The sequence below is a fragment of the Bombina bombina genome, chromosome 2 (genome assembly GCF_027579735.1).
Source record: "Bombina bombina isolate aBomBom1 chromosome 2, aBomBom1.pri, whole genome shotgun sequence".
In the NCBI taxonomy this organism is placed as follows: Eukaryota; Metazoa; Chordata; class Amphibia; order Anura; family Bombinatoridae; genus Bombina; species Bombina bombina.
Window position 1 is genome coordinate 323,568,767 of NC_069500.1, and position 27,163 is coordinate 323,595,929.

The window sequence follows — 27,163 nt, forward strand, 5'->3', positions numbered from 1 at the left end:
ATAATTGTGAACTCTTAGCCATCAAGATGGCCCTTACTGAATAGCGTCATTGGCTAGAAGGTACCGCCAACCCCATACTGATTCTAACCGACCACAAGAATCTGAAGTAACTAGAGACTGCTCATCGACTCAATCCTCGACAGGCCAGGTGGGCCTTGTTCTTTTTCGCGTTTTAACTTTAGAGTCTCTTCCTGGGACCAAGAACAAAAAGTCTGATGCTCTCTCCCATCAGTTTCTCATTCTAATGACTCTTCTGAAGCACCTATCGAAAACATCATCCATCCGTCCTGTGTGCTTGCTCAGCTTAATACCTCTCTTCTTCAAAGACTGCAACGTGCCCAGTCTAGAAAACCTCCTGAAGCCCCTCTGGTTCCTGATATCTTCATTGCACCTTCGAAAACTTTGCACTTCTGTGCTATCCTGGGCTCATGACAGCAAACTATCAGGACATCCTAGTTTGACAAGAACCTTTAAACTTCTTTCTCAACACGTTTGGTGGCCTACTATGAAGTCTGACTCTCAGGATTATGTTAAGGCCTGTCAAACTTGTGCTGCTAATAAGACTCCCCGATCCTTGCCCCATGGCCTACTCCAACCATTGTCTACTCCCAAACAACCCTGGACACACATAGCAATGGATTGTGTTGTGGACCTCCCTCCTTCTGACCATCATACGGATATCTGGGTTGTGGTGGATCGATTTTCCAGACTTGCTCATTTCATACCCTTGACCAAAATGCCACCTGCCCAAGAGTTATCAACTCTCTTTCTGTTACATGTGGTACGACTTCCTGGAATTCCTGTGAATATTGTTTCTGACAGAGGCCCTCAATTCATCTCCTTTTGGAGAGCTTTTTGCAAGTTGATTGGAACCACTGTTTAATTATCCTCTGGTTACCATTCCCAAACTAATGGGTTAACGGAGAGAAAGAATCAAGACCTCAAGACTTATCTCAGAACCTATGTCAATTCTCTACATACCAGTTGGTTTGGATTATTGCCACTAGCCGAACTGGCAAAGAACAATCACTGGCACTCTTCTCTACAATGTTCTCCATTTGAAGCCTCTGCAGGTTATCAACCTTGTCTCTGTCCCCTTTCTGCTCATCCTACGGGGTTTCTGCTGCAGAGTGTTGCATCACTGACCTCACTACTCATTGGCAATGTATTCACTCTCAGTTACGTTCAGCTGTCTCCAGATACAAGAGGTTTGCCGATCATCATCGAGCTACTGTTCGTGCCTTTTCAGTAGGTGAACGCTTCTAGGTCTCCACCCGACATGTTCGTTTACGTCAACCCTGTCATAAACTAGGGCCTAGGTATATCGGCCCATACAAGATCCTAGACTCCAGGAACAGGCAACTTCAATACCTTGTGCATTGGAAGTGTTAATCTGTGGCGGATAGTTCCTGGATTCCAGCCCGTGATGTGCACGCTCCATCCTTGGTCTCCAGGTTTCACTCTGCTCATCCCTCATCCCTCCAGGCCATGTTAGGGTCCCGGAGGTACCCTTTGAGAAGGGGGCTCTGTCACGCCGCACACTCCATTCCTTGTGGCCATTGCCACAGACGTAGGCGGCTGTTCTTGGTTGCCATGGATGCGGCAGTGCTCTGGGCGCACTTGCCGTAATGTCATCCCTCTGAGCCTCCTGGAACTGTATCTTGGTGCTAACCTAGGGCTATGTAAGTAACTCTGTTCCTTACTTACATCGCCCAAGTATAGATTTTACTGTGTGTGCTCCTAGGTGCTGTATTTCTTGTATTGCTGGATTGCCTAATTGTTACTGAACTCTGCCTGGCTGACTACTCTGCCTGTTTAACCCCTCACCTGCTGGATTGCCTAATTGTTACTGGACTCTGCCTGTCTGACCACTCTACCTGTTTAACCCCTCAATTGCTGGATTGCCTAATTGTTACTGAACTCTGTCTGTCTTACCACTCTGCCTGCTTAACCCTTGAATTGCTGGATTGCCTAAATATATACTGAACTCTGCCTGGCTGACTACTCTGCCTGTTTAACCCCTCACCTGCTGGATTGCCTAATTGTTACTGGACTCTGCCTGTCTGACCACTCTACCTGTTTAACCCCTCAATTGCTGGATTGCCTAATTGTTACTGAACTCTGTCTGTCTGACCACTCTGCTTGTTTAACCCCTGAACTGCCGGATTGCCATACTGCTGCTGAACTCTGCTTGCCTCTGACGACTTTTCTGATTAACCCCTCTGCTTGCCTGACTACTCTCCAGTTATTACCTGTAGTTCCGAGAAGGATTACCCCTCTAATGTGAGTACTGTTGCTCACTTTACTTGTCTATTCTCTTGTTCTAGGATATTTCCTTATCCTTCCACTTGACGCCAGGATAAGAAGAATACTGGCCAAGTTTGGTCTGATAGGGAAATATCCCACAAGCATTACAGTGTAACAGTTAACCAGAGCTTTTAAGTCATAATTGCGTCTGCACTTGCAAGTCCGCATTTACTTTAAACTCATAATACGAGTGGTATTTTACAGGCACGCAAGCGGGAGCAAAAACTCGATAACGCTAGGGCGCAACAGTTAGTGCACCACTAGTAATCTAGCCCACAGTGTGCTGTAACTAAATAACAGCTGTCTGCTAGTACCAACTTTGCAATAAAATTTGCCATTTTTGTTTATAAATCCCACTTTTTCTGTAGTGTAGCTGCCCCCCCCCATACCCTATCCCCTCCCAGATCCCTTTCCCAACATTATTTCCCCCCTCCCTCTCCTACTTTTCTCTCCCACCCACCACTTCTTGGTTAGTAATCGGGCGCGCTCTCGCACGACCCGCGTGCACCCGCAAGTCATTTCCCACTACTGGCCAGAAGTTCTCCAGCGACTCCCACCCAACGATCGGCACCATCGTTGGACAATTTAGAGAGGGCCACAGAGTGGCTCTCTCTGCATCGGTGGGTAAAAAAAGGTATTGCAGTGATGCCTCAATATCGAGGCATCACTGCAATACCTTGAAAGTGGCTGGAAGCGATCACGATCACTTCCACCACTTGAAACCCCTAAGGACATACAAGGTACGTCCTTGGTCGTTAAGTGACAGTTTTTGTAGGATGTACCCTGTACGTCCTTGATCCTTAAGGGGTTAAGAGAAATGTACCTATTCTTATGGGTGATAAACAACTAAGACGAACGGTGGCATATGGCTGTAGATATGTATATAAGAAAAATCTGACTCTGGGCAATTTATTGTCCCCAAACCTTTTAAAAACCAAACGTACGCTTATTGTTGCATTTCAATGGTACTTTCCAATGTGGGAGAAAAACATGCAAGTCCTGTGTTCACATTCGTGGGAACAATTGCTTTAGGTCAGCTGGGACAGAAGTGTCCTTTGAGAACAAGGGTTGTATCAACTGTAGGAGTACATTTGCTATCTATGTCATTGAATGCAGCTTATGTTCTCGCCAGTACATAGGTAGAACGACACGTGAGGTTGGCACACTTACAAAGGAACATTTGTCTTATATATCGGGTGACAATGCATGCTCTGATTTGTCTAAACATTTCATTGAGATCCATAATATCAATGTTACATCTTTTAAGTGGAAAGCAACTGAGCAGATAAAAAGGCCCCCAAGAGTTGGTGAGAAGTTTAAGATTTTGTGTATACAAGAAATCTATTGGATACATAAACTTTATACTTTGGTGCCTAAAGGTTTTAACAATTTCTGGGAGTGAAACACAATAAAAAGCTTGATACTGCATACTTAGATAAATAGTTGCTTATTTTTGTATGTGCCTAATTTAATTTGTATCATTTGGTTTTCCATCACTGCACATATTTATTTATTTATTTATTCATTCATATATAAGTGTTTAATAATGTGCCTTTGCTTGTATTAAGTCAGATTATATGCTGTACATGTATTTATTTGTATTTAGTCAAATTAGACGTTGTATATGTATTTGCACACATTTATGTTCATCTGCTAATTCTAATAACATCTATTTTAACATCAACGCTAGCAGGGGGTGTCAATTAACCCGATCACATTTGATCGTGCTGATTGCTGTCGGTCACTTCAGAGGTTAAGGAGCAGCGGTCTTAGGACCGCTGCTTCTTAACTTCCGCTTCCGGCGGAACTGAAGCAGAGTGGGTCGGAAGCAGCATCCGCTGCTTCATAAGTCGATCCCTATGAGTACGGTCGGAAGACCGAAACCAGTCAGAATTTTTATTTCTCTTTTTTGACCCTTTATATTCTTTTATGTTTTATAACTAATACATTTTTGCAGTTTTAAGTCTTATACACTTTCCTCATGTTTTCCTTTGAAATATATTTAAATATATACGATTATTTTTTGTAAAATATATATCTATCCCTATATAAATATATAGATATAAATAAATATATATATATATATATATATATATATATATAAATATTTATAAATAAAAAAATTCTTATAAGCGAAAAATAAAGTTTGTGTTAATGAGTGTTTGTATGTAACTTTGTATGTATCTGTGTGGTCATTAACTTCAATAAAAATCCACTAAAAGTTGTCTCAAAATGCTGGAAATCCAAAATTGGGAAAAGTATTGTATAAAATATATACCTGCGTTATTATTTATTTAAAAATAAAAATGTATGAGCCCCATGAGCTGTCAATGGAACACAATTCATTTAATAACAATTTATTAAAAAAGGAGGGGTTTTTGACCCCACAGAAGGAATTAGTGAGTGGTTAAGGTAGTGTGAGGTGTAAGATATAAGGGAGGGGTGTGGCGGAAGCTTCTTTATGTGTTCTTGCATCGAGCTGTGGCGGAATGCTTGTCTTTGGTGGAGTTTCAGACAATTACTGAGGTGGTTCCTCCCTAAGAGGCAGGAAATATGGAAGGCATATTTGGGGACAAGCATTTTTATGGGCTGTATTAGTGGTTAATAATTTAAAGTTTTTAAAATGTTAGATTTGTTTGTTAATAAATATTGGCTGCAGCCTTTTCACCCCAATGTTACTGTGTCATGTGTATTATTAGAGCGGACTGTATCCTAGTGAGGGGATCAAAAGTATTTTAATATTTTGCATGCATGGAAGTGGGCCAGCAAGGCATTCTCCATCTCATTTATAGCCAGCCATTCCTATAGCAATGGTTTGTAAATAAGGTTTCACTTAGTTATAATTAACATTTGGAATTGAAAATGAAAATGTCAGCATGATAACCCCCTTTTGACAACAATGCTCTTTAAAGTATAAAAAGAAAATACATACCTCACCAGTCACAGATATATCAAATCGTATCCCATAAAGCTTGAGAAGGTCTCTGTATTCATTTCTCTCTTTGTCCCAGTAATACGATGCAATTCTGCAGGGACGGAACTGGATGTTTTACAACATAATACACAAAAAACAATATGTCTCTATTGAGACTGTGTAACCATAAACTATATAAGCACCTCCATAAATTGTGCGGTCTACAGACAGCAGACCTATTAATCTCTGTGCTTTTAAAACCATTTAAAGGTTCAAGCCTGAAACGAATACATACTAACCTAAAATTATTGTTCTTATCTTGTAGTCTAAAGGAATAATGTGGTGTGCATTCAAATGCAGGTTGATCCAGATCACATTTCCACTCAATATCAGCTGCAACAACTCCTCCCTGAAAAAAAACAAAAAAAACAAAATCAGTAATGTGCATTTTAATGAATACTGGTAGCTATGGTTGAAGATGGAAAAGGAAATATACAGCAATTTAATTATTCCACTTATGAAATATTCTTCTTGGTATATCTTCATAAAAAAATGTAAATTAAGTTTCTCTCTAAATTACAGACATTGAAAGGTGTGTAGTTCATAAAAAGCCAGAGACACATTGCACTCCTGCTCGCGCTTTTACCCTGCTAGACTTGTATCAGATCGGATAGAGCATGTATTATTATTATCGGTTATTTGTAGAGCGCAAAAGATTGTAGATTGCAGAGCGCCAACAGATTCCGCAGCGCTAATGTATTACAAGTTGAAAGTAAATGTTTTTGCTCATGCACTAACCTGACGCAAGCAAAAATACGAAATTCGAATATCATGTCCGCGTTAACATAGTCCCCCATAGACTTTAATGGAGTGCAAAAAGTTGAAAAAAAATAACTAAAACCCATCAAGTCGCCCATACCCGATTGCGTTTTCTCAAGTTGTGCAAACTCGACATGACATATTAATATTTAACATTCTAATGTTCTTCACATAGAAGAATATGTTCTATTTATGGTTAAATACATATTTCTTTATATATAAAAATATATATTCATACCTATCAATATAAATGACTTTATATAGTTAAAGATATATACAGATATATATAGGAATATATATTTAAAAATACTTAGGATATATTCCCTTATGTGAGCATTGGAATGTAAAATATTTACAGTACATACACAGTTAAACACTTTATTAAATATGAATAACGTTTTTATACAAAAAAAAAATTTAAATAATTTTTATTAGACCAGTATAACTACTTTTCAATGTATTTTTAATGTGTTTTGTGCAACTTTTTAGTCAAGCGTAACAGTTAAACAGAGCTCTGGTTGCCCTATCCCGATATGTGTTAAATTCAATTGCACTTATGTGAACGCATTAACTTTCAACTTGTAATACCACGCTACTTCTGACACATGCAAAGAGCCACGATAAACCACTTTTCACTCACGCGCAACAGTTAACACGCCAGTTGTAATCTAGCCCGTTGTGTGTTGTCTGTTACCAACAATGTTTTTATTTGCAGCTCGTCTTGGAGGATCTAGTACACATATATCTACTTAGTTTCTGCATTAATAGATAGAGTTCATCATGTTGTATTTACATCACCACAATAAAATACAAAAAAGCATTAAACAACCAAAATCATGGAAAATACAGCCCCACAAAATATTCAGTGTAAAGAGCAACAGACAAAAAGCACAGACCATCCACAAACTAATAATGTAATCAAGTACTTCTGCAGCCATATGCTCTCACATTTCTTGAGGGTGAGGATGGAGAGCCTAAAAAACAAATCAGGCCTTTATCAGTCTCTACAAACACCTACAAGAGGTTATATGTACATGCACAAAAAAGGGCAAAAATTACCAGAAATACTCAGTAAAAAAATGTGTTTCTTTAGAGCAGTGGTCTCAAAGTACGGTCCTCAAGATAGTTTAATCTGGCCCTCACTTTTTATAAGGTAAATCATTAATTAATTGTTTAAAGGGACACTGAACCCAAATTTTTTCTTTCGTGATTCCGATAGAGCATGACATTTTAAGCAACTTTCTAATTTACTCCTATTATCAAATTTTCTTCATTCTCTTGGTATCTTTATTTGAAATGCAAGAATGTAAGTTTAGATGCCGATCCATTTTTTGTGAACAACCTGGGTTGTCCTTGCTGATTGGTGGATAAATTAATCCACCAATAAAAAAACTGCTGTCCAGAGTCTGAACCAAAAAACAGCTTGGATGCCTTCTTTTTCAAATAAAGATAGCAAGAGAACGCAGAAAAATTGATAATAGGAGTAAATTAGAAAGTTGCTTAAAATTACATGCTCTATCTGAATCACGAAAGAAAAAAATTGGGTTCAGAATCCCTTTAAGGGTTCTAAGAGGTGTAACTAGTTTATGTTCTAAATAGGCACTCACAAGATAAATATAAAGACAACCATGCTTTGTATAGTGTAGACTCCTACCCTGCACTGCTTAGATCAGGGTTCTTCAAACTTTTTTTTCCAAGACCCAGTACCATGATACCACATACCTTTGCGACTCTATTTTTATGCTTGCTCTGAAAATTTCTGAAGTAATATACAGCAAGATAGCTAAAATTTTTGGCAAAGTGACTAAAATGTGTGTGTACTTTATTCCTGATTGTAGTCAAAATTGAAAGTGTTGTAAAAAACAAAATTTATGCTTACCTGATAAATTTATTTCTCTTGTGGTGTATCCAGTCCACAGATCATCCATTACTTGTGGGATATTCTCCTTCCCAACAGGAAGCTGCAAGAAGACACCCACAGCAGAGCTGTCTATATGTCAGGCAGACAAATTTTCTAAAGAGCAAAGAGAGTATTTTAGTAAAACCACAGCTGCTGAGATTAGAATTGAGTTTTGTAGCTTAGGAGTAACTGATAAACACAAGTGCTACTTGTAAGCGAAGTGTGTCCCACAATAACTACTAAGCAATTTGATATATGGTTAGTTTGAATTAACAAACCCTGATTCTGCCACATGTGAATAAACACTGAATTTGCAGCAAGGTCGTTAACTCAGAAACCAGAGTGTAGCAGAAAAAATAAAATAATTGCAAATATGGAAAAGAGGAAAAAATCATAAGATGCTAATGAGGATAATAATGCCTGAAAGAGTAATGAGGAATCACATGGATAATATCCAATAGATATAACTGGATAGGTAAACTGAATCAATTTTAGGAACCAAACATTCAGGTTGATAATTTAAATGAGAGTATCCGTTTTAAAGTCACTTAAAGTCTGGTTATAATTATCACAGTGAGTGAAGATACCTGTAGAGAAGTGGTTGTCTATAATATTAGATACAGAGGTTCTTGCAGTCCGGTTTGCGGTATTCCGTGATATAGAGAGCTGATGTGTACCGGTCGGTCCGTGTAGTTGGCGTGTGACGTCACCGCAAATGAATCCAATAGATCCGGCCGGAATGATGTTAACTGTAGCAGCTCAAAGCAAGTTAGCAAGATACGTACACAGACTTGGATGGATTGCAGAGTAAGCTTAGAAATGTGTAACAGCTTCAATACCAAGCAATGAACTAAAGGGCTGATGGTCTTTTATAGGGAACAGGAAGTGAATGTAAAGTTGTCTTAAAGGTACAGTGGTTAGATAACACTAAGGAAAAGAGAGTCCTGCACACAATCCTGACAGAATCCCCCCTTCAAGGAGCAACTCCGGGGCTCAAGGACTGGGACGGTCAGGGTTCCTTCGATGGAACAGGTTAACCAATCTAGGAGCGGAGATGTTACCTGCAGGCTCCCAAGAATCATCATCTGGTGTATAACCCTTCCAACGAATCAGATATTGGAGATTACCACGATGAAGTCTTGAGTCAAGGATGGAATGTACTTCATACTCCGTGTTAGGGTCCACTACTACATCTGGGATGAAATCAGCGGAGGCAGAGTTCCTGAGGGCTCTATAGGGTTTCAACAGAGAGACATGGAAGGTAGGATGTACTTTCATAGACTCAGGTAATTTAAGACGAACAGCATTAGTATTGATGATGTGTATCACAGGGTAAGGTCCGATGAATAGTGGAGTAAATTTTCGACAGGGAGTGTTCAATTTTAGGTTTCTAGTTGACAACCAGACTAAGTCACCAATTGAGTAAGGTGGAGAAGGCAATCTTTTCTTATCGTAGTAATATTTCTGAGATCTTTTTGCATCTTCTATTGCTGCTTTAACAGTTGCGAAATTGGAGGCAATAAGATTTGAGAGATCAGAGATGTTAGGGGAATTACTTCGGTTGTCTGGAAGTATCTGAAATCTGGGATGAAAACCGTAGTTCACGTAGAATGGAGTTTGTTTGGTGCTAGAGTGAATAGTGTTATTAAAGCAGAACTCTGCGTAAGGAAGATGATCTGACCAATGAAGTGGTTGTGAAGAGCAATAAGTTCTAAGGAATTGCTCAAGCCATTGGTTTGACCTTTCTGTCTGGCCGTTAGTCTGAGGATGATAAGCAGTGCTGAGGCGTTTGTTGATGGAGAAGGCCTTGCAGAATTCACTCCAGAGTTTACTAGTGAATTGGGAACCTCTGTCAGTAAGCATGGTGTTTGGGAGACCATGATGTTTAAAGACGTGAGAAATGAGTAGTTGAATGGTTTCAGAGGCAGAAGGGAGTTTATGGTAAGGAATGAAATGTGACATCTTGCTAAAAAGATCAACTACAACAAGAATGGTTGTATTGTTTTTTGAATTTGGGAGATCTACGATAAAATCTAGAGCTATCTCAAGCCAAGGTCTACTGGGAGTAGGTAGCGGAGTCAAAAGTCCATAAGGTGGATGTTTATCCTTTTTGGAAATAGTACAATCTGCACAGGTGAGAACATAGTCTTTAACATCCTGACTGATTCTTGGCCACCAATAAGAACGCGTGACAAGTTCCTGTGTTTTCTTGACACCTGGGTGTCCTGCGAATAAAGAATCATGTGAGGATTGAAGTACAATCTGTCTGAGAGTAGGGGGAATGTACAATTTGTCCTGAAAGTAGAAGAAGCCGTCAGGTTTTTTCTGTAACTGGGAGATTGGTTTTGATGTATCCATTGTTTGTTCACGGGAGAGATGAGAATTAGTATCAATAGTGAAAGATACAAAGTTCTCGAGAGGAATAACAGTGTTTCTGGGAGTCTCAGATCGGATGTGCATTGGTAATCTTGATAGAGCATCAGCCTTATGGTTTTTGTTTGCTGGTCGGTAGACGATCTGGTAGTTAAACCTAGAGAAGAAAAGGTTCCAGCGTACCTGTCTTGCTGAGAGTGTTCTGGTGGTTTTCAGGTATTGTAGGTTCCTATGATCCGTGTATATGACGGTGGGAATTGAGGTGCCTTCCAGTAAGTGGTGCCAATGTTCCAACGACATTTTAATGGCAAGAAGCTCCTTATCTCCAATAGGGTAGTTTTGTTCCGAACTGGATAGACTGCGAGAAAAGAAGGCTACAGGGTGTAGAGGTTGATTGATGCCTGTTCTTTGGGAGAGAACTGCTCCTACGGCTACGTCCGAAGCATCCACCTCTAATACATAAGGCAAGTCAGGATTAGGAAACCTCAAAATCGGTGCAGTTGTAAACCGATGTTTAAGCATATCAAAGACCTTTTGTTTGTCATCATTCCATATAAAGGGTGTGTTATTTTTTGTTAATGAAGTTAAAGGTTTTGATATGTTTGAGTAGTTCTTTATAAATTTACGGTAAAAATTAGCAAACCCGAGGAACCTTTGCACATCTTTTTTGTTTTTGGGAGGAGGCCAATCAAGAATGGCCTGAATTTTAGATTCCTCCATGTGGATTCCAGTGGATGTTATTACATAACCTAAGAAGTTTATGCTTTGTGTATTAAAGATGCATTTCTCAGGTTTAGCATAAAGGGAGTTACTTCTCAATCTAGATAGTACCTGTCTCACGTGTAGAATGTGTTCAGGCAAAGTTTTTGAATAGATCAAGATGTCATCCAGATAAATGACAAGGAAAACATCTAGAAAGTCTCTGAAAAGATCATTGATTAAATGCTGAAACGTGGCAGGGGCATTACATAGCCCGAATGGCATCACGGTATATTTGTACAAGCCGTAGCGTGTACGAAAAGCCGTGAGCCACTCATCTCCACTTCTTATACGAATTAGGTTATAAGCTCCCCTCAGATCTAATTTGGTGAAATATTTAGCCCCTTCTAATCTTTCAATTAGTTCGGGGATTAGAGGTAAGGGGTATCGATTTTTTACAGTTACTTTATTTAGCTGTCTGTAGTCTACTATAGGACGTAGAGAACCGTCTTTGTTTTTAACAAAAAATATGCCAGCTCCTGCTGGTGAGGTGGAGGGGCGAATAAATCCTTTTCTTAAGTTTTCCTCAAGATAAACTTTTAAATGAGTAAGTTCGGGATTGGATAATGGGAATATATGCCCATAAGGTATTTCAGCTCCTGGTACTAACTCAATAGGGCAGTCGTATTTCCTGTGGGGAGGTAGATTCTCTGATTCACTTTTGCTGAATACATCAGCAAAATCTCTATACTGTTCAGGTAGTTGTATATCAGACTGTATAGCAGAAGCGAGCATGATGTTCATTGGAAAACATGTAGTATTGCAATAGTTGGACTCAAAAGTGAGAGCCATGTTTGACCAATTAATCTGTGGATTATGTAGAGATAACCAATTTAAGCCTAAAATGACTGGAGATACAGGTGAGGCTATGACATCGAATGATAAGTACTCCCTATGATGTTCAGGGGTTACCATTAACAGTGGGATTGTTTGATATTCTACTAAACCTGAAGATATGGGCCTCCCATCTATACCCCTTAATAATACAGGACATTTTTTGTGCACAAGTGGAATTTTATTGACAAGTGTAAAGTCCTTATCTATGTAGGAAGCTGTAGCTCCCGAATCAATTATTGCGGGTACGTTGAGGCGATGATGATCCCACTGAAAAGAAATTGAGAGTTTACAGTAGAATGTTTTTTTATCATAAATGCTGCAACACACAGTAGAGTTATTTGACTCACCCTTAATTTTCAGCAGGACTGGACAATCTTTAACAGAATGTTCATTTGAGGCACAATAGAGACACAGGTTATTCTCTCTTCGTCTGATTTTTTCTTGGGGGCTTAGAGGGCCTTTGATGAATCCAATCTCCATGGGTTCAATGTTTGATTTGTTAGAGGAAGTTGTTGGATTACAACTAGTACTTTTCTTAGTATAAGTTTCAGGGTATGCTCTTTCATGTTGTCTTTCCCTTAACCTTCTATCAATAGTAATACTAAGTTTAATTAACTCCTCTAAAGTGGGAGGAATCTCCGTGCGGGACAACTCATCCTTAACGGCGTCTGAAAGACCCAGACGGAACTGATTCCTCAAAGATAAATTGTTCCACTCGGAATCTTTCGCCCACCTCTTGAAATCTGTAATGTAGTCTTCGACTACCCATTTCTTTTGTTTCAAAGCCCTGAGTGCGGTCTCTGCAGTTTGTTGTTTGAAGGGGTCTTCATAGAGTTGACCCATAGCTAGGAGGAACTGATCCAATGAGTTGAGTATAGCTTCATTAGTCTCAAAAAAACTATTAGCCCAGCTACGTGGTTCCCCTCTAAGGAAAGAAATGATAGTTAAAACTCTAGTCCTATCGTTAGGATAAGACTGAGGTTTTAATGTAAAGAGCAGGAGACATGCGTTCTTAAAATCTCTATAGTGTGCCCTGTCTCCATAGAATTTTTCTGGCAGGCTAACCTGTGGCTCAGGTGAATGTATTTTAGTTTCAAGATAATCTTTAATATAGGCTTTAAGAGCAACATTCTCGGCCTTCAAGGTATTAAGGCCATCAGCTAGTAATTCTACTTTTTGATTTAAAGTTTGAATTTGTGTAGTCATCTCAGCTGGGTCCATATTTTGTAAGGCTTGGTATTCTGTCAGGCAGACAAATTTTCTAAAGAGCAAAGAGAGTATTTTAGTAAAACCACAGCTGCTGAGATTAGAATTGAGTTTTGTAGCTTAGGAGTAACTGATAAACACAAGTGCTACTTGTAAGCGAAGTGTGTCCCACAATAACTACTAAGCAATTTGATATATGGTTAGTTTGAATTAACAAACCCTGATTCTGCCACATGTGAATAAACACTGAATTTGCAGCAAGGTCGTTAACTCAGAAACCAGAGTGTAGCAGAAAAAATAAAATAATTGCAAATATGGAAAAGAGGAAAAAATCATAAGATGCTAATGAGGATAATAATGCCTGAAAGAGTTATGAGGAATCACATGGATAATATCCAATAGATATAACTGGATAGGTAAACTGAATCAATTTTAGGAACCAAACATTCAGGTTGATAATTTAAATGAGAGTATCCGTTTTAAAGTCACTTAAAGTCTGGTTATAATTATCACAGTGAGTGAAGATACCTGTAGAGAAGTGGTTGTCTATAATATTAGATACAGAGGTTCTTGCAGTCCGGTTTGCGGTATTCCGTGATATAGAGAGCTGATGTGTACCGGTCGGTCCGTGTAGTTGGCGTGTGACGTCACCGCGAATGAATCCAATAGATCCGGCCGGAATGATGTTAACTGTAGCAGCTCAAAGCAAGTTAGCAAGATACGTACACAGACTTGGATGGATTGCAGAGTAAGCTTAGAAATGTGTAACAGCTTCAATACCAAGCAATGAACTAAAGGGCTGATGGTCTTTTATAGGGAACAGGAAGTGAATGTAAAGTTGTCTTAAAGGTACAGTGGTTAGATAACACTAAGGAAAAGAGAGTCCTGCACACAATCCTGACACTATATAGCTCCTCCCCTAACTGCCACCCCCAGTCATTCGACCGAAGACAAGCAAGAAAAAAAGGAGAAACTATAGGGTGCAGTGGTGACTGTAGTTTAAAAATAAAAAAACACCTGCCTTAACCCCTTAATGACCACAGCACTTTTCCATTTGTTGACCGTTTGGGACCAAGGCTATTTTTACATTTCTGCAGTGTTTGTGTTTAGCTGTAATTTTCTTACTCATTTACTGTACCCACACATATTATATACCGTTTTTCTCGGCATTAAATGGACTTTCTAAAGATACCATTATTTTCATCATATCTTATAATTTACTATTAAAAAAATTATAAAATATGAGGAAAAAATGGAAAAAAAACAATTTTTTCAAACTTTGACTCCCAAAATCTGTTGCACATCTACAACCACCAAAAAACACCCATGCTAAATATTTTCTAAATTTTGTCCTGAGTTTAGAAATACCCAATGTTTACATGTTCTTTTCTTTTTTTGCAAGTTATAGGGCACTAAATAAAAGTAGCACTTTGCTATTTCCAAACCACTTTTTTTCAAAATTAGCGCTAGTTACATTGGGACACTGATATCTGTCAGGAATCCCTGAATATCCTTTAACATGTATATATATATTTTTAGAAGACATCCCAAAGTATTGATCTAGGCCTATTTTGGTATATTTCATGCCACCATTTCACCGCCAAATGCGATCAAATAAAAAAAAAATTATTGCACAAATGGTTTTAAATGCTTCTCTGGGATCCCCTTTGTTCATAAATAGCAGACATATATGGCTTTTACGTTGCTTTTTGGTAATTAGAAGGCCGCTAAATGCCACTGCGCACCACAAGTGTATTATGCGCAGCAGTGAAGGGGTTAATTAGGGAGCATGTAGGGAGCTTGTAGGGTTAATTTTAGCTTTAGTGTAGTGTAGTAAACAACCCCAAGTATTGATCTATGCCCATTTTGGTATATTTCATGCCACCATTTCACCGCCAAATGCGATCAAATTAAAAAAAACTTTAAATATTTCACAATTTTAGGTTTCTCACTGAAATTATTTACAAACACCTTGTGCAATTATGGCACAAATTGTTGTAAATGCTTCTCTGGGATCCCCTTTGTTCAGAAATAGCAGACATATATGGCTTTGGCGTTGCTTTTTGGTAGTTAGAAGATCGCTAAATGCCGCTGCGCATCACACGTATATTATGTCTAGCAGGGAAGGAGTTAATTAGGTAGCTTGTAGGGAGCTTGCAGGGTTAATTTTAGCTTTAGTGTAGAGATCAGCCTCCCACCTGACACATCCCACCCCCTGATCCCTCCCAAACAGCTCCCTTCCCTCCCCCACTGCACAATTGTCCCCGCCATCTTAAGTACTGGCAGAAAGTCTGCCAGTACTAAAATAAAAGTTTTTTGGGGGGTTTTAGGTTTTTTTTTTTTTTTTAAATAATTCTTCTGCTTTGTAGGACCCCCCTTAGCCCCCAACCTCCCTGATCCCCCCCAAACAGCTCTTTAACCCCCCCCCCCCTCTGCCTTTATTGGGCACCATATTGGGTACTGGCAGCTGTCTGCCAGTACCCAGTTTGAAAAATAATAATGTATTTTTTTTTTAATTTTATTAAATATTTTATTTATTTCTGTAGTGTAGCTGCCCCCCCCTCAACATCCAACCCCCCACCCTCTCACAGATGCCTTGATTTTAAAATCCCACCCTCCCCAGTCCTCTCTCCCACCCTCCAGATCTACAGCATATTGATGCTGTTTTCATGCACGCGCACGCACCCGCACTAGATCCCTCCCCCTCCTCCACCAATGACTGCCCACTCCCCTCCCTGGATGAGCTCCCACCCACCAACGATAACGGCCATCGATAGCCGATGCAGAGAGGGCCACAGAGTGGCTCTCTCTGCATCGGATGGCTAAAAACAGTTATTGCAGGATGCCTCAATATTGAGGCATCACTGCAATAACATGAAAGCAGCTGGAAGCTATCAGGATCGCTTCCACTGCTTTCAAAGACCAACGACGTATGGGGTACGTCCTTGGTCATTAACTGCATTTTTTTGCAGGACGTACCCCATACGTCGTTGGTCGTTAAGGGGTTAAAATGAAAGGGCGGGCCGTGGACTGGATACACCACAAGAGAAATAAATTTATCAGGTAAGCATAAATTTTGTTTTCTCTTGTAAGGTGTATCCAGTCCACGGATCATCCATTACTTGTGGGATACCAAAGCTATAGGACACGGATGAAGGAAGGGACAAGGCAGTTGCTTAAACGGAAGGCACCACTGCCTGCAAAACCTTTCTCCCAAAAATAGCCTCCGAAGAAGCAAAAGTATTAAATTTATAGAATTTTGAAAAAGTATGAAGCGAAAACCAAGCCGCCGCCTTACAAATCTGTTCAACAGAAGCCTCATTCTTAAAAGCCCATGTGGAAGCTACCGCTCTAGTAGAATGAGCTGTAAACCTTTCAGGAGGCTGCTGGCCAGCAGTCTCATAAGCTAAGCGTATTATACTCCTTAGCCAAAAAGAAAGAGAAGTTGCCGAAGCCTTTTGGCCTCTCCTCTGTCTAGAGTAGACAACAAACAATGCAGATGTTTGACGAAAATCTTTAGTAGCTTGTAAATAAAACTTTAAAGCACGAACCACGTCAAGTTTGTGTAAAAGAAATTCCTTCTTTGAAGAAGGATTAGGACACAGTGACGGTACAACAATCTCCTGATTGATATTTTTATTAGATACCACCTTAGGTAGAAAACCAGGTTTGGTACGTAACACTACCTTATCGGAATGAAAAATGAGATAAGGAGAATCACATTGTAAAGCAGATAACTCCGAAACTCTTCGAGCCGAGGAGATAGCTACTAAAAACAAAACTTTTCAAGATAAGAGCTTAATATCTATGGAATGCAAAGGTTCAAATGGAAACCCTTGAAGAACCTTAAGAACTAAATTTAAACTCCAAGGCGGAACAACAAGTTTAAACACAGGCTTAATTCTGACTAAAGCCTGACAAAATGCCTGCATGTCTGGAACCTCAGCCAGACGTTTGTGCAAAAGAATAGACAGAGCAGAAATCTGTCCCTTTAAGGAACTTGCTGACAAACCCTTCTCCAATCCATCTTGGAGAAAAGATAATATTCTAGGAATCCTGACCTTACTCCATGAGTAACCCTTGGATTTACACCAATGAAGATATTTACACCATATCGTATGATAGATTTTCCTGGTGACAGGCTTTCGCGCCTGTATTAAGGTATCAATGACCGACTTGGAGAAACCACGCTTTGATAAAATCAAGCGTTCAATCGGCAAGCAGTCAGCCTCAGAGAAATTAGATTTGGATAGTTGAAAGGACCATGAAGTAGAAGGTCCTGCCTCAGAGGCAGAGTCCATGGTGGAAAGGATGACATGTCCACCAGATCTGCATACCAAGTCCTGCGTGGCCACGCGGTTGCTATCAAAATCACTGATGCTCTCTCCTGCTTGACCTTGGCAATCAGACAAGGGAGCAGAGGAAACGGTGGAAACACATAAGCCAGGTTGAAGGACCAAGGCGCTACTAGAGCATCTATCAGCGCTGCCTTGGGATCCCTGGACCTGGATCCGTAACAAGGAAGCTTGGCGTTCTAGCGAGACGCCATGAGATCCAGTTCTGGTTTGCCCCAACGTTGAATCAACTGTGCAAACACCTCCGGATGGAGCTCCCCGGATGAAAAGTCTGTCGACTTAGAAAATCGGCCTCCCAGTTCTCTAGTCCTGGGATATGGATAGCTGATAGGTGGCAAGAGTGAATCTCTGCCCAACGAATTATCTTTGAAACCTCCAACATCGCTAGGGAACTCCTTGTTCCCCCTTGATGGTTGATGTAAGCTACAGTCGTGATGTTGTCCGACTGAAATCTGATGAACCTCACTGGCACTAGCTGAGGCCAAGCCTGAAGAGCATTGAATATCGCTCTTAGTTCCAGAATGTTTATCGGAAGGAGAGCCTCCTCCTGAGTCCATGACCCCTGAGCCTTCAGAGAGTTTCAGACTGTTGTTACTATTGTCCAATCTGGCCTGCGGAAGGTCATACCTTTGGACAGATGGACTCGAGATAGCCACCAGAGAAGAGAATCCCTGGTCTCTTGATCCAGATTTAGTAGAGGGGACAAATCTGTGTAATCCCCATTCCACTGACTGAGCATGCAGAGTTGCAGCGCTCTGAGATGTAGGCGGGCAAACGGCACTATGTCCATTGCCGCTACCATTAAGCCGATTACTTCCATACACTGAGCCACCGAAGGGTAAGAAGTAGAATAAAGAACACGGCAGGAATTTAGAAGTTTTGACAACCTGGCCTCTGTCAGGTAAATCCTCATTTCTACAGAATCTATCAGAGTTCCCAGGAAGGAAACTCTTGTGAGAGGGGATAGAGAACTCTTCTTTTCGTTCACTTTCCACCCATGAGACCTCAGGAATGCCAGAACAATGTCCGTATGGGACTTGGCAGTTTGGAAATTCGACGCCTGTATCAGAATGTCGTCTAAGTAAGGGGCTACTGCTATGCCCCGCGGCCTTAGGACTGCCAGAAGTGACCCCAGAACCTTCGTAAAGATTCATGGTGCCGTAGCTAACCCAAAGGGAAGAGCCACAAACTGGTAATGCCTGTCTAGGAAGGCGAACCTGAGAAACCGATGATGATCTTTGTGTATCGGAATGTGAAGATAAGAATCCTTTAAGTCCACGGTAGTCATGTATTGACCCTCCTGGATCATAGGTAGGATGGTTCTAATAGTCTCCATCTTGAAAGATGGGACCCTGAGAAATTTGTTTAGGATCTTGAGATCTAAGATTGGTCTGAAGGTTCCCTCTTTCTTGGGAACCACAAATAGATTTGAATAGAATCCTTGCCCCTGTTCCTCCTTTGGAACTGGGTGGATCACTCCCATAACTAGGAGGTCTTGAACACAATGTAAGAATGCCTCTCTCTTTATCTGGTCTGCAGATAATTGTGAAAGGTGAAATCTTCCTTTTGGGGAAGAAGCTTTGAAGTCCAGAAGATATCCCTGGGACACAATTTCCAATGCCCAGGGATCCTGGACGTCTCTTGCCCAAGCCTGGGCGAAGAGAGAAAGTCTGCCCCCTACTAGATCCGTTACCGGATCGGGGGCCAATCTTTCATGCTGTCTTAGAGGCAGCAGCAGGCTCCTTGGCCTGTTTACCTTTGTTCTAAGCCTGGTTAGGTCTCCAGACCGGCTTGGACTGGGCAAAATTTCCCTCTTGTTTTGTATTAGAGGAAGATGATGCCGCGCTCGTCTTAAAGTTTCGAAAGGCACAAAAATTAGTTTGTTTGGTCCTTAATTTGTTAGACCTATCCTGAGGAAGGGCATGACCTTTTCCTCCAGTAATATCAGAAATGATCTCCTTCAGTCCAGGCCCGAACAGGGTCTGCCCCTTGAAGGGAATATTGAGAAGCTTAGACTTTGAAGTAACGTCAGCTGACCAGGATTTAAGCCATAGCGCCCTACGCGCCTGAATAGCAAAACCTGAGTTCTTAGCCGTTAGTTTAGTTAAATGAACAACGGCGTCAGAAACAAATGAATTGGCTAGCTTAAGCGCTATAAGCTTCTCAAGTATATCATCCAATGGAGTTTCAACCTGTAAGGCCTCTTCCAGAGACTCAAACCAGAAGGCCGCAGCAGCAGTGACTGGGGCAATGCATGCAAGAGGCTGGAGAATAAAACCTTGTTGAATAAACATTTTCTTAAGGTAACCCTCTAACTTTTTGTCCATTGGATCTAGGAAAGCACAACTGTCCTCGACGGGGATAGTTGTACGCTTAGCTAGGGTAGAAACTGCTCCCTCCACCTTAGGGACCGTTTGCCATAAGTCCCGTGTAGCGGCATATATTGGAAACATTTTCTTAAAAATAGGAGGGGGAGAGAACGGTACACCTGGTCTATCCCATTCCTTAGTAATAATTTCTAAAAACCTTTTAGGTATTGGAAAAACATCAGTGTAAACAGGCACTACATAGTATTTATCCAATCTACAAAATTTCTCTGGCACTATAATGGTGTCACAGTCATCCAGAGTAGCTAAAACCTCCCTCAGCAACACGCGGAGGTGTTCAAGCTTAAATTTAAATGTTGACATATCAGAATCAGGTTGAAGCATCTTCCCTGAGTCAGAAAAATCACCCACAGAAAGAAGCTCTCCTGCCTCAGCTTCTGCATATTGTGAGGGGATATCAGACATAGCTACTAAAGCGTCAGAGTGCTCTGTATTTTTTCTAGCCCCAGAGCTGTCTCTCTTTCCTTGTAACCCTGGTAGTTTGGACAATACCGCTGTAAGGGTATGATCCATAACTGCCGCCATGTCTTGTAAAGTAAACGCCATGGGCGCGCTAGATGTACTTGGCATCTCTTGAGCGGGAGTCCCTTGAGTGGGAGTCAAAGGTTCTGACACGTGGGGCGAGTTAGTCGGCATAACTTCCCCCTTGTCAGTTTCCTCTGGTGATAAATCTTTTAAAGAAAGAATATGATCTTTATAACATAAAGTGAAATCAGTACATTTGGTACACATTCTAAGAGGGGGTTCCACAATGGCTTCTAAACATAATGAACAAGGAGTTTCCTCTATGTCAGACATGTTTAAACAGACTAGCAATGAGACCAGCAAGCTTGGAAAACACTTTGATAAATGTAAACAAGCAAAAAATAAAAACGGTACTGTGCCTTTAAGAGAAACAAATTTTGTCAGAAATTGAAAAACAGTGATAAAAAGCAGTAAATCTTACGAAATTTTTACAGTGTGTATAATAGACTAACAGAGCATTGCACCCACTTGCAAATGGATGATTAACCCCTTAGTTTCAAAACCGGATCAAAAAAACTATATAAACGTTTTTCAACAGTCACAACAAACTGCCACAGCTCTGCTGTGGCCCTACCTGCCCATATAACGACTTTGAAAGGCACAAAAACCCTTTAGAGAGGTCCTAAGTGTTCAGGGGACTCCTTCAGGGAAACTTGATGTCTCAAGCTGCAAAATCTAATGCGCATTTAGGCGTGAAAATAGGCCCCTCCCACCCTGTATTCACAGTGAGAGGGCCTAAGAAAACTATCCCTAGGCAAAATCTAGCCAGCCATGTGGAAAAACTGGGCCCCCAATAAAGTTTTATCACCAATATGTATAAAAAAACGTTTAAACACTTCCAGCAAACGTTTTATTTTTCAGTAATGTGAGAAAGTAATAAGAATATTACCTTTTACAGCAAGCATGATACTAGTCGTTATTAAATCACTGTAATCAGGCTTACCTTAAATAAATCTGGTATTAACAGCATTTTCTAGCATATTAATTTCTCTAGAAAAATTTAAACTGCACATACCTCATAGCAGGAGACCCTGCACGCCATTCCCCCAGCTGAAGTTACCTCTCTCTTCAGTTATGTGTGAGAACAGCAATGGATCTTAGTTACAACCTGCTAAGATCATCAAAGACTACAGGCAGACTCTTCTTCTACTTTCTGCTTGAGGCTAAAATAGTACAACTCCGGTACCATTTGAAAATAACAAACTTTTGATTGAAGATAAACTAAATAAAAACACCACATCTCTCTAGCTACTTCCTTTCTTGTCGAGAGCTGCAAGAGAATGACTGGGGGTGGCAGTTAGGGGAGGAGCTATATAGACAGCTCTGCTGTGGGTGTCCTCTTGCAGCTTCCTGTTGGGAAGGAGAATATCCCACAAGTAATGGATGATCCGTGGACTGGATACACCTAGAAGAGAAAGTAATAACACACACACATTTTCATACAACACACACAACACACACTCTCATACAACACACACACTTTTATACAACACACACACACCACAAACACTCTCATACAACACATACACTCTCTCATACAACACACACATAACACACACACGACACACACTCTCCTACAGCGCACACACAAGTCACAACCCAGTAAACATGGTGTTGCGACCCAGTAATGCATTCCGATCCATGGTTTGAAGAACCCTGGCTTAGATAAATGTCACTTTTTACATTGTTATACAGTTCCAGAATGATCACTTCGCTTGACACTCACAAGATAAATATAGACAACTGTGGATTTCTATTGTGGGCTACAACTCCCATGCATTACTACTTTGTTCAAGTGGCCCCCATGAGAGAAGGACACTTGGACAGTGGCCCCCAGATACACTGAGCTTGATACCCCTGCTTTAGATCATTGTATTGTCTTCTACAGAGGAAAATAGCCTCTCAAAGGGATCCTCTTTTGCATTTCTTTGATTCACAGTTCCCAGCAGACATTATAAAAAGATAATTTACACGGCTCATATATATATATATATATATATATATATATATACACACACACAAATGCATTGACATGGACAGATTGATAAATTGCTGTAGGATCTAGCTTGTACCAATAAGCCAAAAAGTGTCCACAGTTTAACTTAATGGTACTAGGGTTCTTAGCAAAACAGGTCATAATCAGAAACCAAGAGTTCCTTTTAGATCGAGGGATTTATACTTTATTGTTAAAGAATCCAACAAAGCATTTCATCATAAAAACATACACTTTATATAATGTATTACTGGGTATACTGGCTGGTTATGCCGGATTAAGCCAACGTTCAGTAACTCAATATGTGGGGTTATTCAAACTGTAGGTGGATTATTTTACTTTTAATACTTGGCTAAGGTACATTAGGACTATAAGGATCTAAAATAACTGAAATACTTTCTCCAATGTCACTCAGTAGTGCAGGAACATATGCAGTAGCTTGTCAGAGTATGCCGGGGTAGAGGAGGAGTGGTTGATTTGCGATCTGTAGTAGTAGGGCAAAAATGTTAGGGACCGATATAAGAGTGGAGTTGTAGTTACAGATTGATAGATCTGGGTAGAGTAGAGAGATGGATTGGAGCAGAGATTAGAGGGAGTTTGAGAGTTGTTGAGGATCTAATGACTTTATGCTTCTCTACCAATCTGGTGTATATAACTACAGCTGACTTTTTATATAACTAACAAATGATACATTGATTCAATGCAACAGCTTTTCAGTCCATACTATTTCATACATATTTCTCTGTTTGTTCACTAATTATTCCAATATTAGTATTTTTATAATACAAATTTAAAGTTAGATTTCATCCCTTTGCAAAATGTAAAAGTGCATATTAAAGTGAAGGTAAACTTTGATGAATGAAAGCCCATTTTTTAAAAATACTTTTAAAAACAGGGGCACTTTCATTCATCAAAGTTTAGAAGGCAGCAGTTTTGATTAAAAACTTACCTTTGTTTTTTTCACAGCCAGAACAGCTTCCTCCAATCATGGCATGGCCTCAGGCAATGTTTACCCTGGGGGGAAAACCATGATTGGAGGAAGCTGGATTAGTCATTGATGACGTGTGAAGAGAGGATCTCCGGGTGGAGGAAGCTGCTCTGGCTGTGCAAAGAAGAGAGGTAAATTTTTAATCAAAACGGCTGCTTTGTAAACTTTGATAAATTAAAGTGCCCCTGTTTTTAATAGCATTTTTTAAAAAACGGGCTTTCATTTATCACTTTAATTAGTTGTCTTTTATTGTCATTCACTATGTCACCTTCATATTTTCTCTCCAGTAAACATTGATAAACTCAGGAAACAAATTATTTATTTTTTGGGTATAAAAGTTTGTTTTATGTTCACTTGTTCTTCATATCTTCACTGCTTAAAAAGGCCCCAAATCCAAATTTCATCCATTAGTCAGATCTCTGTATGGCTGAAGGCTTGATGTAAGTGTATTATTCCCCACCAAGGGATAGATTATGAGTGGCGCACTAACTGTTAAAGGTACATTAAACACTTTGAGATGGTAATATAAAAGGATAAATTGTATATAATAAAACAACTCTGCAATATACTTTCATTATTTATTTTGTCCTCTTTGCCTGTAATTCCATTATGAAATTGTGAGCTTTTCAGTTCCTGTTAGAAATGGAAGTGCAGAACACTGTTAAATCCAGCACAGCCATTGGCTGCACACTCTAGTGACCTATTTATAACTGATCCTAATTGGCCAGAGCAGAGAAGGTAACACAAGTTACAACATGGCAGCTCCCAGTGTTTTATAGACACTAAAACTTTACACTTATTGTGTCACTTTTTAAACAACTAATGAAACTTTTAAAAATACATCTACATGTTAGTCATGGACTAATCTTTTCTTTGAATGCATCATTCTATCTAGCATGTATTTAGTGTTTAATGTCCCTTTAAGTGTGTAATATCAGGTTTTTATCTGCTTTTTGCACCTGGTGGAAATAGTGTGCATATTAAAAGTTGAAAGTAAACGTATTTGCTCGAGTGCAATCGAATTTAATGCACATCAGGTTAGCGCAACTTCAGAGATCATGTAAATGGTAGGGGAAGAAAAAAAATTGCATTAAACACAACATAAATAAATGTAAATGTACAGTTACATATAAACACTGTCTGATAAAAAATAGTTAAAAAGTTATAAGGGCTCAAAGATAGATGGTATAAGGGCTGCAAAAGACTTTAACATATTATGTATATATATATACTGTATATCATAACGAAGAGTCCGTACTCACTGGGCTTACATTACACTGAGGACTGAAGAAGGGGAGTGCTTTGATCCCTGAAACGTTACGTAATAAAAAACAAAATTTATGTTTACCTGATAAATGTATTTCTTTCCGGATATGAGTCCATGGCTTGGGTAATTACTGTTGGGAATATCACTCCTGGCCAGCAGAAATAGGCAAACAGTTAAACTGCTATGTATCACTCCCTTACCCACAACCCGCATTCATTCGACCGAAGGGAAATGGAGAAAAAGGTGTAACACAAAGTGTAGCGGTGCCTGAGGTTATAGTCAAAAGAACAACTGTCTTAAAATAAAGGGTGGGGCCGTGGACTCACCATATCCGGAAATAAATAAAATTTATCAGGTAAACATAAATTTTGTTTTTCTTTCCTAGGATATGGTGAGTCCACAGCTTGAGTAATTACTGTTGTGAATCAATACCCAAGCTAGAGGACACGGATATATAGGGAGGGAAAAGACAGACAGTCCTAAACAGAAGGCACCACTGCTTGAAGAACCTTTCTCCCAAAAGAAGCCTCAGCCAAGGCAAAACTATCAAATTTGTAAAATTTGAAAAAAGTATGTAGAGAAGACCAAGATGCAGACTTGCAAATTTGTTCCACAGAAGCTTCATTTTTGAAAGCCCAAGAAGAGGAAACAACTCTTGTGGCATGAGCCGTAATTCACTCAGGAGGCTGCTGTCCAGCAGTCTCATTGGCCAAACAAATTATACTTTGTGACAAAAAAGAAAGAGTAGTAGCAGTAGCTTTCTGACCATTACGTTTCCCAAGGAGGGCAGAGGACTAGCGAAAATCCTTAGTCGACTGTAAGTAGAATTTAAGAGCATGTACAACATACAAATTGTGTAACAAACGTTCTTTAGAAGAAGAAATAATAGGACACAGAGAGGGAACAACAATTTCCTGATTGATATTTCTATTAGAAACAACCTTAGGAAGGAAACCTAACTTAGTACGAAGAACCGCCTTATCGGAATGAAAAATAAGATAAGGGTAATCACACTGCAGAGCTAAGAGTTCCGAGACTCTTCGAGTAGAAGAGATAGCAACAAGAAACAAAACCTTCCAAGATAACAACTTAATGTATGGAATGCAACAGCTCAAATGGAGCCAGCTGTAAAACTTTAAGAACAAGGATAAGGCTCCAAGGAGGAGCAACAGACTTAAAGATAGGCCTGATTTTACCCAAGGCCCGACAAAAAGATTGCACATCTGGCACATCCGCCAAACGTTTATGTAGTAAAACTGATAAAGCAGAAATCTGACCCTTCAGGGTACTGACTGACAATCCCTTCTCCAGGCCTTCTTGAAGAAAAGATAAAATTCTAGGAATCCTAATTCTACTCCAAGAGTAGCCCTTGGTTTCAAACCAATAAAGATATTTACGCCATATCTTATGTTAACTCTTTCTAGTAGCAGGCTTGTGAGCCTGAATCATGGTCTCAATGACCGACTCAGAAAAATCACGCTTAGACAGAATTAAGCGTTCAATCTCCAAGCAGTCAGCTTCAGAGAAACGAGATTTGGATGAAGGAAGGGACCCTGAATCAGGAGGTCCTTCCTCAGAGGTAGTGTCCAAGGTGGGAGAAATGACATCACCACTAGGTCTGCAAACCAGATCCTGTGAGGCCACGCAGGGGCTATTAGAATCACCAACGCCCTCTCCTGTTTGATACAAGCAATGACTTGTGGAAGGAGAGCAAACGGAGGAAAACAGGTATGCCAACCTGAAAACCCAAGGAACCACCAGAGCATCTATCAGAACGGCCTGCAGATCTCTTGACCTTGAACCGTACCTTGGAAGCTTGGCGTTCTGATGGGACGCCATCAGATCTATCTCTGGCACCCCCTATTTGAGGACTAAGCTGGAAAACACCTCCGGATGGAGTTCCCACTCCCCGGGATGAAAAGTCTGTCTGCTCAGAAAATCCGCTTCCCAGTTGTCTACTCCTGGAATGTGGATGGCAGATAGACAGCAATTGTGGGTCTCTGCCCACTGAAGAATCTGAGTAACCTCCTTCATGGCTAAGGAACTATGAGTTCCTCTTTGGTGATTGATGTAAGCCACAGAGGTTATGTTGTTTGACTGGAACCTGAGGACAACTGAGGTTAAGCCAATAGAGCATTGTAAATCACCCTCAACTCTAAGATGTTGATGGGAAAAGCAGACTCCTCCCGAGTCCAAAGGCCCTGAGCTTTTAACGATTACCTCCATACATTGAGCCACTGAAGGATGAGCAGTAGCCTGAAGAGAGAGGCAAGAGGAAATGATTTTGTTTTTCCTGACCTCTGTCAGAAAAATCTTCATTAATAGAGAATCTATTATGGTCACTAAGAACACTACTGTTGTAGCAGGGGAAAGGGAGCTTTTTTTCCAGGTTCACATTCCATCCATGGGAACGAAGAAAAGACAACAATATCTCTGTAACCCACCCAGGGATACTATGTCCACAGTCCAGGGATCTGGGACATCTCGTATCCAGGCTTGAGAGAACAAGAAAGTCTGTCCCCCACCTGATCTG

The 27,163-nt window shown here is 40.2% G+C and overlaps 1 protein-coding gene across 1 annotated transcript in view; it reads right to left on the minus strand.

The window, feature by feature from the left end:
- Window positions 1-27,163, minus strand: part of LOC128646936 (P2X purinoceptor 6-like) — a 314,143-nt gene that overhangs the window by 48,446 nt on the left and 238,534 nt on the right. Inside the window, exons 8-9 of the mRNA XM_053699746.1 lie at window positions 5,521-5,630; window positions 5,240-5,333 (exon numbers count right to left, since the gene is read on the minus strand). Coding sequence (XP_053555721.1) covers window positions 5,240-5,333; window positions 5,521-5,630 — 204 coding nt within the window. The remainder of the gene's footprint in view (window positions 1-5,239; window positions 5,334-5,520; window positions 5,631-27,163) is intronic.